The sequence below is a fragment of the Lampetra planeri genome, chromosome 23 (assembly GCF_965212315.1).
Source record: "Lampetra planeri chromosome 23, kcLamPlan1.2.h2, whole genome shotgun sequence".
Classification (NCBI taxonomy): domain Eukaryota; kingdom Metazoa; phylum Chordata; class Hyperoartia; order Petromyzontiformes; family Petromyzontidae; genus Lampetra; species Lampetra planeri.
In genome coordinates, this window is record NC_136129.1 from 6,483,412 (window position 1) to 6,496,154 (window position 12,743).

The following is a 12,743-nucleotide window of genomic DNA, read 5'->3' on the forward strand; positions in this document are numbered from 1 at the left end:
TAGATTTGAAGCTTTCGTGACTACAAGGATTCATACTCTTAGGTTTTTTCGGTAAAGTCACGTAGGTAAAAATAAAAAAATTAATAAAAATAAAAATAGAAATAAAATAAAAAATAATATAACTAATAATAGAAATGAAAGGATTATAATTTATATTATAATTTATATTATTTAAAATGTATTATTTATTTTTTCCTACGTGACTTTACCGAAAAAACCTAAGACACACGCATTGACAATATGATCGTGCACATTACATTTGCCGTCACAATTAAACAACAACAACAACAAAAAGCCCCCCCCCCCCCCCCCACATTGTAAGAGATGGTATCCGTTCGCGGTTGTGACACGTTGTGGAGATGGCGTTGTAGCTCACGTGGATGTTGCGTGCGAAGATTGATGGAGGGGTTGGAAGGGGAAAAAATCCAAGGCTTAAATACATTGTAAATAAACTTTATTTACGTCCCACGACTCGGAACTCAGTCTCGCTGCGTCGTTACACACATCCATCGCAGAAACAACTCTTATAAGAACGGGAGACAGAGCAGAGCCTCACCATTCTGGCGAATTGCCCGATGATGCTGGATGCAATTACCAGCGAAACGTCGTGCTACTCAAAAATTGCAAATGTTGTGGTTTCACGCTTCAACACACCGGTGGGCTAAAGCAGTGAACTATTTGCCTTTTGTCAACGTGACACTTTTTTACTGATTGGCCGTGTCGGGTGGTGGAGGGTTATGCCGCATTTATAAATAACGCGATCTAAACCCAAAAACGTTGATTATGAATAATATTGGTCGCGATAACCTACGTGTTAAACTGACAACTCTTCCGCAAACTTTAATTCTTGAGTTCCAAGCAACGGCACGCCGTGAATTTGACGCGCCGTTATAAATCTTCGGGTGGTTTTGGGGGCAGTGGTCTTTCGGATAACATACCGTGTCAACCCATACGGTTTACCCCGTATTCTTGTACAGGGAAACTGAGTTTTCAGGTCCATACGGCGTACAGCCGTTTCTCCCTTGTGATGGGACTTTGTAGGATGAACGTTGAGATTTGTAAGGCCACGTGGTGACCAACAAGGTCTGAATTGGTCTGTAGCAAGGTAGGGCACTGATAAGGGGTTGACAGGTATGGGATAATGTTGCTGGCTGGGTCACCATGGTACAGTCTGACCCCGCCAGTCAAGGAACGAACCATTATCCTTCTCCGTGAGGCAAGCCATGACTCCTAGAATTCCGGTGATGCTCTCTTCAATGCCTATCTGTGCCTGGCAGAAGAGGAATACATTCGAAAATAAATGTTACGATATATGCGAAATGGCTCGCGTCCCATGACACTGAGTTCAGTGTCAGAGCTCGCAGTGATACTTGAACTAGTCCCGAGTCCTTCTTTGACCAAGGGACAATGATAAGATTATTGAAGTATGTCTTGAGGAGTAAATTGATAAAGGGCTGTGTATTTATGCAATAAAAATGAGACGTGGAGGGAAATATTTAGTAACAAATCATATTTTACCATTGACAAAAATGCAAGCTGAGCATGCCGTATCACACTTTGACATACTGTACATCACTTATGACACACAGCGGCGTTCTTCATTGCAAGACCCGTGGGACACTGGCGGCCCCTGGTGGCCTTAAGTGCGGCCCCTGACACTACATAAATGTGAAAACACCACCCATCATCGTGCTGTCAAACCGCAATGGTTTCAAATGTGTGGCGGCCCCTCACGCTGATGATGTCTTAGAGATGAAAGTGGTCACCCTTTGAAAATTAGTGAGGAACGCTGATATGCAGCAATACATATCCACAGTGGCGAGATGTTAACTACCTTGCCTGGTGTGCACGAGGTCGTGGGTTCGATCCCGACCATGACACCGGTGTATTTGGAGTTTGCATGTTTTCCTCGTGGTCACGTGGATTTTTTCTCCGGGTCCTCCGGTTTTTCCTTCCACATTTAGAAACGTGCGTTTAAAGTATTTGGCTGCTATAAATTTCCACGTGATGAGCCACTACGTTGAGCTATCGTTGGTGGCCAGGTCGCTTCTGAAAAAGCTCTATATAGATCAGTGGGCCTTACCTTGGTGAAATGTAAAAAAATTGTAATATCCTACAGCAATGCAGTACATGTATACAGGAGTCGCTCTCCGTTTAACTGCGGCCGAATGGCCTTTCGCACGAGACAAGTGGTGCCTTTTCAAATTGGGCATCTGTGGGGTGCGTCGAATGGAGCCACTTACTCGCGATCCACCCATTCTGGTCCTGACCCAACCTGGGTGCAAGGCCACGCACAGGATTCCCTGTTCCTTGAGCTCCTCGGCAAGGCATCTTATCAGCATGTTCAGGGCGGCCTGTGTCAGGCACAGCACACAAATAGGGGTTTTTTTTGTCACAGATCAGGCAGTGTAGGGTACAGGTAATGTAATACTTCATACCAAAAAATTATCATGGGTCTCACTGTGGAGAATATAAATGACAGAATAGATCATCAGATGTCTCTTTCGTATATGTATCTCCACATAAAACACAATAAACAAAACTATATGTTTTCATAACCTATCAGCTCACAATAATCAGTGTTAAACATTTCAGTTAAACATGACGTCATATCACACTACTTTTGAACGGAAGTGATGCAATTTTTAGGAAGAATGCAAAATTAAACAGTTTTTCAGACCATCCAAAATGTAATATCGCGTCCAATTTTTTGTAATTACAATTTTGAACATTCATCCAAAAATTGGGAACACATCCCTACACAGTACCTTGCTGGCACGGTAAGGGTAGACCTTGGAGATGTGGAAGTTGCCAGGCACACTTGAGATAGACCCAGCCTCAGAGCTCACGTTCACCACTGCTGCCTTTTGGCAGCCCATTGGTAGCTTCACATTGAAATCTGCTGCCCGGTTGAGCAGTGGTAGGAATGCCTGCAACGAAACACACCGACGATTGAACACACAAACGTGCGCATGTCAACTGATTTTTTTTTGTGTTAGCTTGAAGGACTGTTAGTTTTCGAAACACTGCTATAAGATGGTCAGGTGGCTAAGTGTTCAGGGGTCAGAGCATGAGGCTTCGAATGTAGGATTTGGCCACCAGTAATTATATTGAGCTTTCAGGTGAAGCGAGTTGATGGACTCAGCCTGCAAAATCAATGTTAACTTTGTTGCTTAATTTTCCAAAACTCCAGCACTGTGTATTAACATTTACGTAATGTTAATAGCTCAGCTTATTGGAGAGTATATTGAGCACATTGATTATATTGATGTAGTTTATATTTAGTTTTCTTCACATCGGTTTATTGTATGGTCGTAGGGTAGTTGCAGTTCTTTAGCGTCAATATGCTAAATTCCTCTGTTGATATGTAAACTCCTTTGTCAAGGCACTCTGCTCCTCCCACCCAGCTTAAATACGCTGCCAAGCTTAGCAGTGTTCATTGGAGCGCTGTCTTTCCGACAGCTCTGTTCTTCACCGGAGGACGGCTGCTTGTGTTGTGGCGGAAACGTCGTGATAATTGTATTTTATGAAGTAAAATTTTTTATTATTTCATTATTTCCCTTCTACGTGACTTTACAGAAAGAACCAAGAATATGTGTATTAACATTTTCAGTTTTGCTTCACCCGAGACGAACGCTCTTTGCAATACATAAAATGCGCACCCCGAGTGCGAAAACAACAACGATCCCTATTTAAGTGTGTTCAGCTAAATCGGGGCTACACGTCCCCTTCTCCATGGCTGTTGTTACCCGGACCACCTTGTTCTCGTCGCATGCACCGCATAGCTCCGTACCTCCGTGAGGATGGCAGGCGCCACAGCGTTGGTATGATAGCACTGCAGCATGGAGTCGGCCGACAGTGAACCGAGGGAGCCCGTTTGTAGAGTCCCGGCGTTGTTCACCAGAAGGTTGAGGCCTTCCTCCCCGACAGCCTCATCCACCACCCTCACCGCCCGCTCCACACTCGCGCGGTCTGTGATGTCTGTGCGAAATGCGTGCCAAGTGGAAAGCGAAACGCGAGAATGATTTGATTCACGAGGCAAAAACTAATGGCTGTGTTCACGTGCTCGGCATTTAGTTTCCACGAGTTAAAGCAATGTTTCCCTCTACGTGTCAAAGCACAGCAATACCACAGCCGTGAGGAAGCCTAATCAGGCAGCCAAGAATATATTCTAATTCAGTAATGAAACGTGTGATGTTTATGTATTTGTACATATACAGCCGTTTTGTCCATCTACTGCTGAATATGAGCCTTCTCACCTAGTGTTGGTCAATAGGGTTGTTTGACCATACTTCACCACACTGGTCAGTGTCGGTTGGTGAAGGGGGTATTTGTGCGTGGCAATCAAACCAAAATGTGTAAATTTCACAGCTAGAACAAGCAAAATTAAGCGAAACATCAAAATGAGTAAGTGATTGGTGACCAGGCTGAGACCACCAACGAGCGGACGCGAGGGAGCCCAGTTTGACCACTGCTGGTTGCTCAGATTATTACCCAAGATTCTCAGCGGTAGCAGTTTAGTGTCCTGACCACTGCACGATCCAGCCACTCATGAAACACGTTTGCTGCCACAAGTGCAAATCGGATGCGGGTGGTGTGCGGCGTTCAACTGGACAAACAGCCCTGTCATATTTATGTAAGCTCACCCATTTCCACCACCAGCAGGCTTGCGTGGTGTTCCGCCAAATTCCGCAATTCCTAGAAATGCAAAAAACAGACCGAATGTAAAGGAGGTCACGAGCATTGTCATCACCCAAGGCAGTCGCCACCTCCCACGACCTCGCAATGCCAGCAAGCAGCCATGGTGCCACGGTGGGCCTTCTTTCAACACCTCGTGTTCCATATATATTTGTAATGATTTGTTTTTACGTTTTACTTACCTAGCAGGTAAGGGCCCACTGAGCTATATCGCTATTTTTCATAAGCGACCTGGCGACAAACGATAGGTCGGCGAAGTGGCTTATCACATGAACATCTATAGCAGCCGAATACTCTAAACGCATGTTGATTCCAAATATGGATGGGAAAAACCGGAGAACCCAGAAATAAATCCACACGACCACGGGGAGAACATGCAAACTCCAAATATACAGCAGGCATCAGGGTCGGGATCAAACCCACGACCTCCTGTATACCAGGTGAGGTAGTTAACATCTTGCAACCGTGGCACTGTGGTGGAGATGGACACCATCTGGTGATATCTGGCGTTATTGGGTGATACCAGCCCAGAAATAATGAGCTTAACGTTCGAGATGCAATCCATATAACAAGAGGTTTTACCTCGACATTTCTCGTGTCATGTCAGAGGTTGTACCTTTATATCCCGAGTATCAGACCAGAGGTCTTACATCTAAATCTCTAGTGTTAGGACAGAGGTTTTGCCGCTAGATATCCAGTGACAGGGCAAAGGTATTTATTTATCTTTAGGGCGTTTTCCCCTTCTTTTTTTGAGCGACACTCTTGTATTAGATAATATGATTCATAACCTGTGAATCGGCCGGTGGCGAGATGTTAACTACCTCGCCTGGTATACAGAAAGTCATGGGTTCGATCCCGACCCTAATGCCTGCTGTATATTTTGAGTTTGCATGTTTTTTCTCCCCATGGTCGCGTGGAATTTTCCCCAGGTCGTCCGGGTTTTCCCTCCACATTTATAAACATTCGTTTGGAGTGTTTGTCTTGCTATACATTCCCACGTGAGAAGTAATTTCGTTGAGCTATAATTTTTGGCCAGATCGCTTTTGAATAATTAATAGCTATATAGCTCAGCAGGCCTTACCTGGTAAAATAAAAACAAATAGCAATATCCTACAGCAATGCAGTACACGTACACAGGAGTCGCTTTCCATTTCGTTGATTTCATCTATGGATATTCTTTAGGTCTTTCGGTAAAGTCATGTAGATAGGTTCAAAGAAAATAACAAAAAATAACCAAAAACTACAATGATTTTCTTTGAACCTATCTACGTGACTTTACTGAAAACCCCAAAGAATATGAATTCCTGCAGTCACGAAAGCTTTAAGTCAATATTTGATCTATGGACTATGAATCGTCAGTGTGGGCAATGTTGTCACACGTGGGCCATTGTCTGTTTCTGTTGACCGCAAAAGTCACACTGCAGACCGTTCTTAATTTCCTCTCAATGAAGGAGGTGACCGCATCTGTCGTGCCCTTCTCTGCAGCGATTTAGGGCTCACCACTGGTTCCTGGGTACATCTAACCCCGGGGAGATTAGGTGGACAATCGTGTTCAGCAGAGCGAGGGAGGGGAGGGAGGTTAAATTGTCTATCCACAGTCGAGTACTTATATAACAGCGGCACCGCAGAATTGAACCGAATTGCAGTTTGTGCTCTCCACTATTGCATCACTTTTGAATGGTCAAAAACAAGAAACAAACCCACGCCAATGTACTTTGTATTTCGTGTATTTTATTTTCACTATTTATATCTGTAGGCCGAGTTATTATCCACTTACGCAAAGCCCTCAACGTCACAGTTGAGTGCTTTCATGTTCAATACACCCCAATATCCACGATAATTCACGTGCACATTTGGGTCGGTGGCGTGCACGCACTGGCAAGTCCGGCACAATGCACGGCCCCCTTTGTCAATCCACTGAACGCCCCCCCCCCCTACCCGCTGTAGTTGAGGCCCTTCTGCCAGCAGTGGCTGTAAGCAAGCAGTTGCAGATATTCGAGATTTGAAGCTTTCGTGACTGCAAGTATTCATATTCTTAGGTTTTTTTCGGTAAAGTCACGTAGGTAAAAAAAAAAAATCTAAATTAATAAAAGTAAAATAAAAATAAAATAAAAATCACGACGTTTCGGAGGCAACACAAGCTTCCGTCTTCAGGTGGAACCGTCACAGCACGCTTGCTGTAATCAAGTAAATGAGAGATTCCAAGGGATACTACCCCGTATATATACTGGTTAAGGGGGAGGGGTATGGGCCAGGACCGGCCCAGCAGTTGCAGGGCTGCACCTTCATCTTTACCTTTTAACACACACAGTGTCCGCATATTACCCGCCCCGCCCGCCCCGCCCGCTCTCCCACCTTTGCGCTCTGCTCGTCCGCGCATCGGCAGGTGGCGAAGATGAAGCGTGGAGACGCCTGCTGCTGCTCGAGGAGGTGATGAACGATGCCGAGTCCAAGGCCGCGGTTCGCCCCCGTCACCAGCACCGAGTTGAGCACCAGCTCGTGGTTGGCGAGCCCGTTCATGACGAACCTGCGCAGAGGCAAAGGTTTAACAGCGTTGGAACAGACTTTTTGGGGCAAGCGCTGCTTGCGAGCATCTATGAAGGCCGACACGGGACACGGTGGTGGTGGGTGGCCAACACCACGCCCGGCCGCCTTTGTCTCCGCAGTAGGGTGATTGTTTACGCACCGCACCAGTTACTCATTTGAGGCTGAGTCGACCTAGGGGAGGCCCAGTTCAGATAATCGGTTCAGATAATCGTCAGCGGTGTTGGCCGTGAGCGGTAATCGAACTCGGGTCACCGGGTGCGTAGCGCAGCGCGTTAACTGCTGCAATACGCCGCTCCCCACAGACACGCACGCATGTAACTGTAGAGAGTCGGACGGTCCACATAATTAAGTAAAAAGTAAAAAAAAGAACACGTTGGTCAATTAAACGGTGGCCTCAAAAGGAAAACACGTGAACGGCGACGTTTTGGGCAATACCCTTCTTCATAGAACATGTTACGAATATCTCTCTACATCTTCGGATAAGGGAGGGCCTGTCCGTTGGAACATTTTAAATCTGCGCTCAAGACAAATCTGCGTATTCACCTTGCTTCTTGTGAGTTTAAATTCATGTTGGCGAAGCTGATATATTTTAATGTTATATATTTCTTGGATTTCAAATCTCATTATATTTTTGTAAGTGTACGAGCGCTAAAATACGTGCGTTCATTGTGCTCTATGCAATGTGGATATGTTTATTTATTGATTGATTGGCACGTCGGAGGAAACCCGGGGGGGAAAAAAACCCCAGAATGAGAAGTTATGCACTCAACTCCGCCAACTCCCGGTCACCTCGCAGCCCCTACGCCTATCACACCTGACAAGCCCCCTCGTAGTCACCCATCTAACGTACCCATCACACTCCACCCCGCTTAACTTCCGAGCTCGGACAAGATTCGGCACACTCAGGGTGACTTTGTTCGGAGGCATTTGGAGTTGCGTCGGTGTAAAGTCACAGTGTACACAAAGCCCTGCGAGATCGTGACAGGTGGCGTTAAATCATACAAATGGTTCCAGTGTGGCACATGCATATACATGCGAGATAAGGCCCCCCCCCCCCCACGTGTGGACACAAAAGTGCACTTAAGTGTAACTGCAAATGTACTACCACATAATAGACATTCCTCTTCTTTCGGAGACGCAGACCTAGTTAACACGATAAGCCCGAAATGGCCTTCAACCATCCACCCTTCAGTCCGCACCTCTTTATCACCCACCGCGTGACCCGAATAACAATTCTCAAACAAAAATCCTCAAAACATCACATCATCGCGTCGCCCGCAGGGATGTAGAAATGTAGGTCACCTGTTTCGAGTTGGAGGCGAGATGAGCGACGTCCCGTTGAAAAGACGGTGGAGGAGGGGGATTTAGGGGGGGGGGGGGTTCTGCAACAAATCGGATGACGCCTCGCGAACGTCGAGGGAAAATGACTTTAAACGTCGTGGAAGCGCAGAACGGGGGTAAGAAGCAGGACGGAGGCTTTGCCGGAGAGACAACTTGCGCGCGATCTCTGCAGTCGACAACTGGCCCGTGGGTGCCGTATAAATACAAGCCGAGACGACATCAATCAGCGCGTCAGCAGCAGCAGCAGCCTCTTTGTCTCGCCCGTGGCGGGGGCGGTGGCTGGGGGAAGTTGGTTGGGTGGGTGTCTGCGGGGAGTGGTGGTGCGGGGTGGGGTGGGTGAAGGTGTGTTCTACAAGACTTGGCATCGGAGAAGCAGGCTAACCCAACTCATTATTTGCTTCTTTCGGTAAAGTCACGTATAAAGATAAAATAATAAATTAAATTAAATACTAGCATACGACGTTTCGATTGCAACACAAGCAATCGTCATCAGGTATAAATTAAATAGAAACGCAAATCTAGTATACTTAGAAATGTAATGTAATACAACAGAGAGTCGGATAACATAACAGTCAACACCCTACCTGGTTGATTACGTTCTTCCTGAGAATGCTAAATTTGAGAGAGAGATAAAACACAGAACCACAGTCACGAAAGCTCCAAATTAAGTTGTAACCCAACTCACTTATTTTAGAAACCGCCAATACATTGGGCGCGAAACGAACCGCTGTTGATACGAGGGTTTGGCGGCGGCTGCCAAGTGGGTGCGGTATAGGGCAAGATAGAGAGAGAGAGGAGGGCATTTCACCTGCGCGTGGAATGCGAATATCCATCCCTGTTGCACTTCGCAGAGGCAGGTTTGGATGCTGCCCCGCCGGTGTTGTGGATACGGCACGTTGCACTTTGCAAAGCAATGGGTCGCCGGGTTTTTATCTCACTGCGCGGCTGTTGAAACAATGGCCACGTTTCTTGAATTCCACTCCCCTGCACCCCGGCGCCTCTTGTCCACCCAGCAGCAGTGGCAAAATGGGTTACGGCCGGCAAAATCGCGTGTGGTGGGTTAAAGTGTGGGCACTCCCAGATGCCTGGCCAGTTTGGAGGTCCTTCCACGAGACAGATTTTACGGGGATCAAGGACATGAATCGTGAATCTGCGTTGTTGGTTCCATGCTCCAACATCGAGCAGTGAAGCCACCCATCAGATGTGTTTAGATCAGTGGTTCTCAACCACGCTCCTGCACCCCTTGTTGAGTTTTGTTTCAACCGAGCACCGGCCTTGCCTAACCCAACACGGTTCTGCGAAATAAATGTGTGGACGATGAACATCGATGCTTTAACCAATTGCCCATTTTGTTGGGGGGTATCCTGACTTAGCAAGCAACTGCAAGCGAATAGAAAAAAACTAAATTCAACGGACGCTCTGGCTCGCGTGGGGTAATTTGTTCGCGCTCGCAGGGTCACTCTGGGGAACCGCGTTGTTTTACGATCAATGGGTGAGTCTAGAAAGGTCTTTTCCATCGTTCTGGGTTACCCCATGTGGATTTAAAATTGTATCGTAGTTATTTTATACTGGCAGATTCATACGTGATTATTCGCCGATGACTCTCATGCGTGATGCAATTTTACACGTTTAGACATCACCCCACGTACCCCTCCCTGGGACATTTCCACGTTACTCCTTAGGAGGTCCGCGTAGAACCCGACAAATGAGTCCGAGCGTGACGCTTGGCCACCAACACCACCACCACCATCTCGTATGGCGACGTTGACCTTAACAGCCACCCAGGAGACCTTTGCGTGCTTGTGGAATATGCGGGCATTGTGGGCGTTACGGTAGAGACGCAAAGTCGCGCGTTCGTTTTGCCGTGACCGTGTGCGTGGATCGCTCCCTCCTAGTAGAAGTTTACGCGTACCGAGTCAGCGCACCGCCAACGAAACCCCGACGCCTACTCCAGTTCAAGGCAAGATAACCGCCGCATTCTGTCATGCAGTAACCTCCTCGGCGAACCAAAACCAAGGACCATTGACAATTTGTCAGAATATAAGTGCTGGGCTGTTTGCGAAGTCGTTGCAGGCGCAATTGAGTGTGAATGGCGTCAGGGATAAGAATACTTTTGAAACGGTATCGGAAAATCGCGACACACTTGGGCCGAGGGTTGCCACCCGTCCCGGTTTTCTCAGGATCGTTTTCTTCCTTTTTAAAGATTGCTGCCCTGGGACACCTGTGAGTCTGTTGGAGGCGACATACAGAGTTCCCTTGACAGTCGCGGAAAAACACGACCGGTGCTTCATTTTAGCCGGAACAATGCGGAACCCTTTGATGCTCGCCAATTCAAAGCGCCCCCCACCCCCGGCCCCTCAAGAAACAAAAACTTGAGAATTGGTTTTACCCTTTTTTCTGGCAACAAAACAGGTGTTAAGATGTTAAAACACCAAACTGAAACCTTTTACAAGGAATCGTGTGTGCATTAACCACATTCTCAAACGGTGTTAACACCCCTTGAGACGAGGCTCGAAAGAAAGCTGTCTCTGGTGTGGACCAATCAGTTTCAAAAACAACGCATATGCTGTCAGAGTATGTTTTTTGTTTGCATTCTGACCACAAGTATTGTGGTTAATGCAGACATGATTCCTTGTAAAAGGTTTCAGTTTGGTGTTTTAACATCTTAACACATCTGTTTTGTTGCCAGAAAAAAAGGGGAAAACCTATCCTCATGTTTTGGTACTGGCAAAGGAGGTCCCATTATATAATAATAAAAAACATATTGGAACTCCCCCCCCCCCCGCGTTTCAATAAATGAAATCTTTGTGAAACGACGGAGGAAACTGTATACGGACGAGAGATGCAGATGACGCGAGATGATAACACATGCTCGACAAATCTAGAGATGCGGGGAGATGAGCGATATTGGCGTATTAATAGTGATGGTAATCAAATAAAAATGCGTGCCTATTACGTAACTGAACGTCTCAGCAGCCCCTCATGGAAGCTGCCTCTGTGCGGTACAAAAGTCAACAACAGGACCGGCCTGCAAGTGTTATTTCGCGTGTTGTTATTATATATATATTTTAAATTTAAATTACGATTTGACTTTTACATGTGATGTACCTTAAAACTTTCGTGACTGTATGAATTCATATTCTATGGTTCTTTCGGGAAAGTTACGTAGATAGAAAGAAAAGTGATTTGAAACATCACGACGTTTCGATCGCAACACAAGCGGTCGTCATCCGGAACATGGATGTTAGCCTCTGAATGCTTACCTTGATATTTTTTATCACTTAATTTTTTTTAATCTACGTGACTTTACCGAAAGAACCATAGAATATGTGATGTACCCATATGAATTGTGTAGGGGGGGGGGAGGTGCTTCTTGACCGACACGGGTCTCAAAACTTTTGCTTGGGTCTGCTCTTGCCTAGCGCCATTACTGTCTACGGGTCATATACCGAGGCGTTCTTTCCCTGACCACTGTAGCGGAACCACCAGGGGTGTAACCAGCCTTGTGAAATATGCAGCGCTTAGCGCGTGCGACAACGCGGCTTAAGTGGGCACATGGCTTAAAAGCCAGCGACTGCCATGACTGTCCACAGTAGGCGAATTATTTTTTATCTTCTTCACATTTTCATGACCGGCATGGTGAAGTATGGTCAAATCATCTCCACGACCAACGCAGCTGATGCACAGATGGGAAGTTAAAACGCTCCACAGTGTGTGCGACTGTTGTCATCCAGAAGGGACCCTTAGAACGTATAACGACGCAATGCCCGATCCACAAATACGACGTAGACATCACAGGGACACACTGCTCGTGACGCGTTTGTCTGGCTTGACCACCCTGAATGTGCGATGGTGGTTGTCGCTCTGCGTCTACTACATCAGCCGTACGAAAGAAGAAAGAACGAGATGACCAACGCAGCTTGAGGAGGCTTCAATCGAGCAACAGATTGACAATTGACTCAAAATATAAACGAATAATCAACAAATGGGTTATACAGTCGGCACTTTGAAAGAATAATCATAATTATAAGAATAGTCTTGATTTGAAGCTTTCGTGACTACAGGAATCCATACGCTTTTTTTTTTACCACGTAAGGCATACTCAGCTATACAGTACAGCTGTTTTTCAGAAGCGACCTGGCCTAAAAAATGATAAC

General features: G+C 46.3%; 1 protein-coding gene across 1 annotated transcript; it reads right to left on the bottom strand.

Moving 5' to 3' along the window:
* Positions 1-437: 437 nt before the first annotated feature.
* LOC144726333 (C-signal-like) lies at positions 438-8,840 on the bottom strand. Its single transcript, XM_078604950.1, has 7 exons — positions 8,548-8,840; positions 7,054-7,225; positions 4,647-4,698; positions 3,794-3,981; positions 2,769-2,930; positions 2,244-2,354; positions 438-1,270 (listed from the first exon to the last, which is right to left on the bottom strand). The coding sequence occupies exons 2-7, from the start codon at positions 7,216-7,218 to the stop codon at positions 1,157-1,159; spliced, it is 792 nt and encodes a 263-aa protein (XP_078461076.1). The 5' UTR covers positions 7,219-7,225; positions 8,548-8,840; the 3' UTR covers positions 438-1,156.
* Between the last annotated feature and the right edge of the window lie 3,903 nt (positions 8,841-12,743).

Coding starts and splice junctions, on each gene's coding strand:
- LOC144726333 (XM_078604950.1), bottom strand. CDS start 7,218: ATGAACGGGCTCGCCAACCACGAGCTGGTGCTCAACTCGGTGCTGGTG. Junction 3,982..4,646: donor CCTGCTGGTGGTGGAAATGG/GTGAGCTTACAT, acceptor CATTTCGCACAG/ACATCACAGACCGCGCGAGT. Junction 2,931..3,793: donor CGCCTGCCATCCTCACGGAG/GTACGGAGCTAT, acceptor GTTTCGTTGCAG/GCATTCCTACCACTGCTCAA.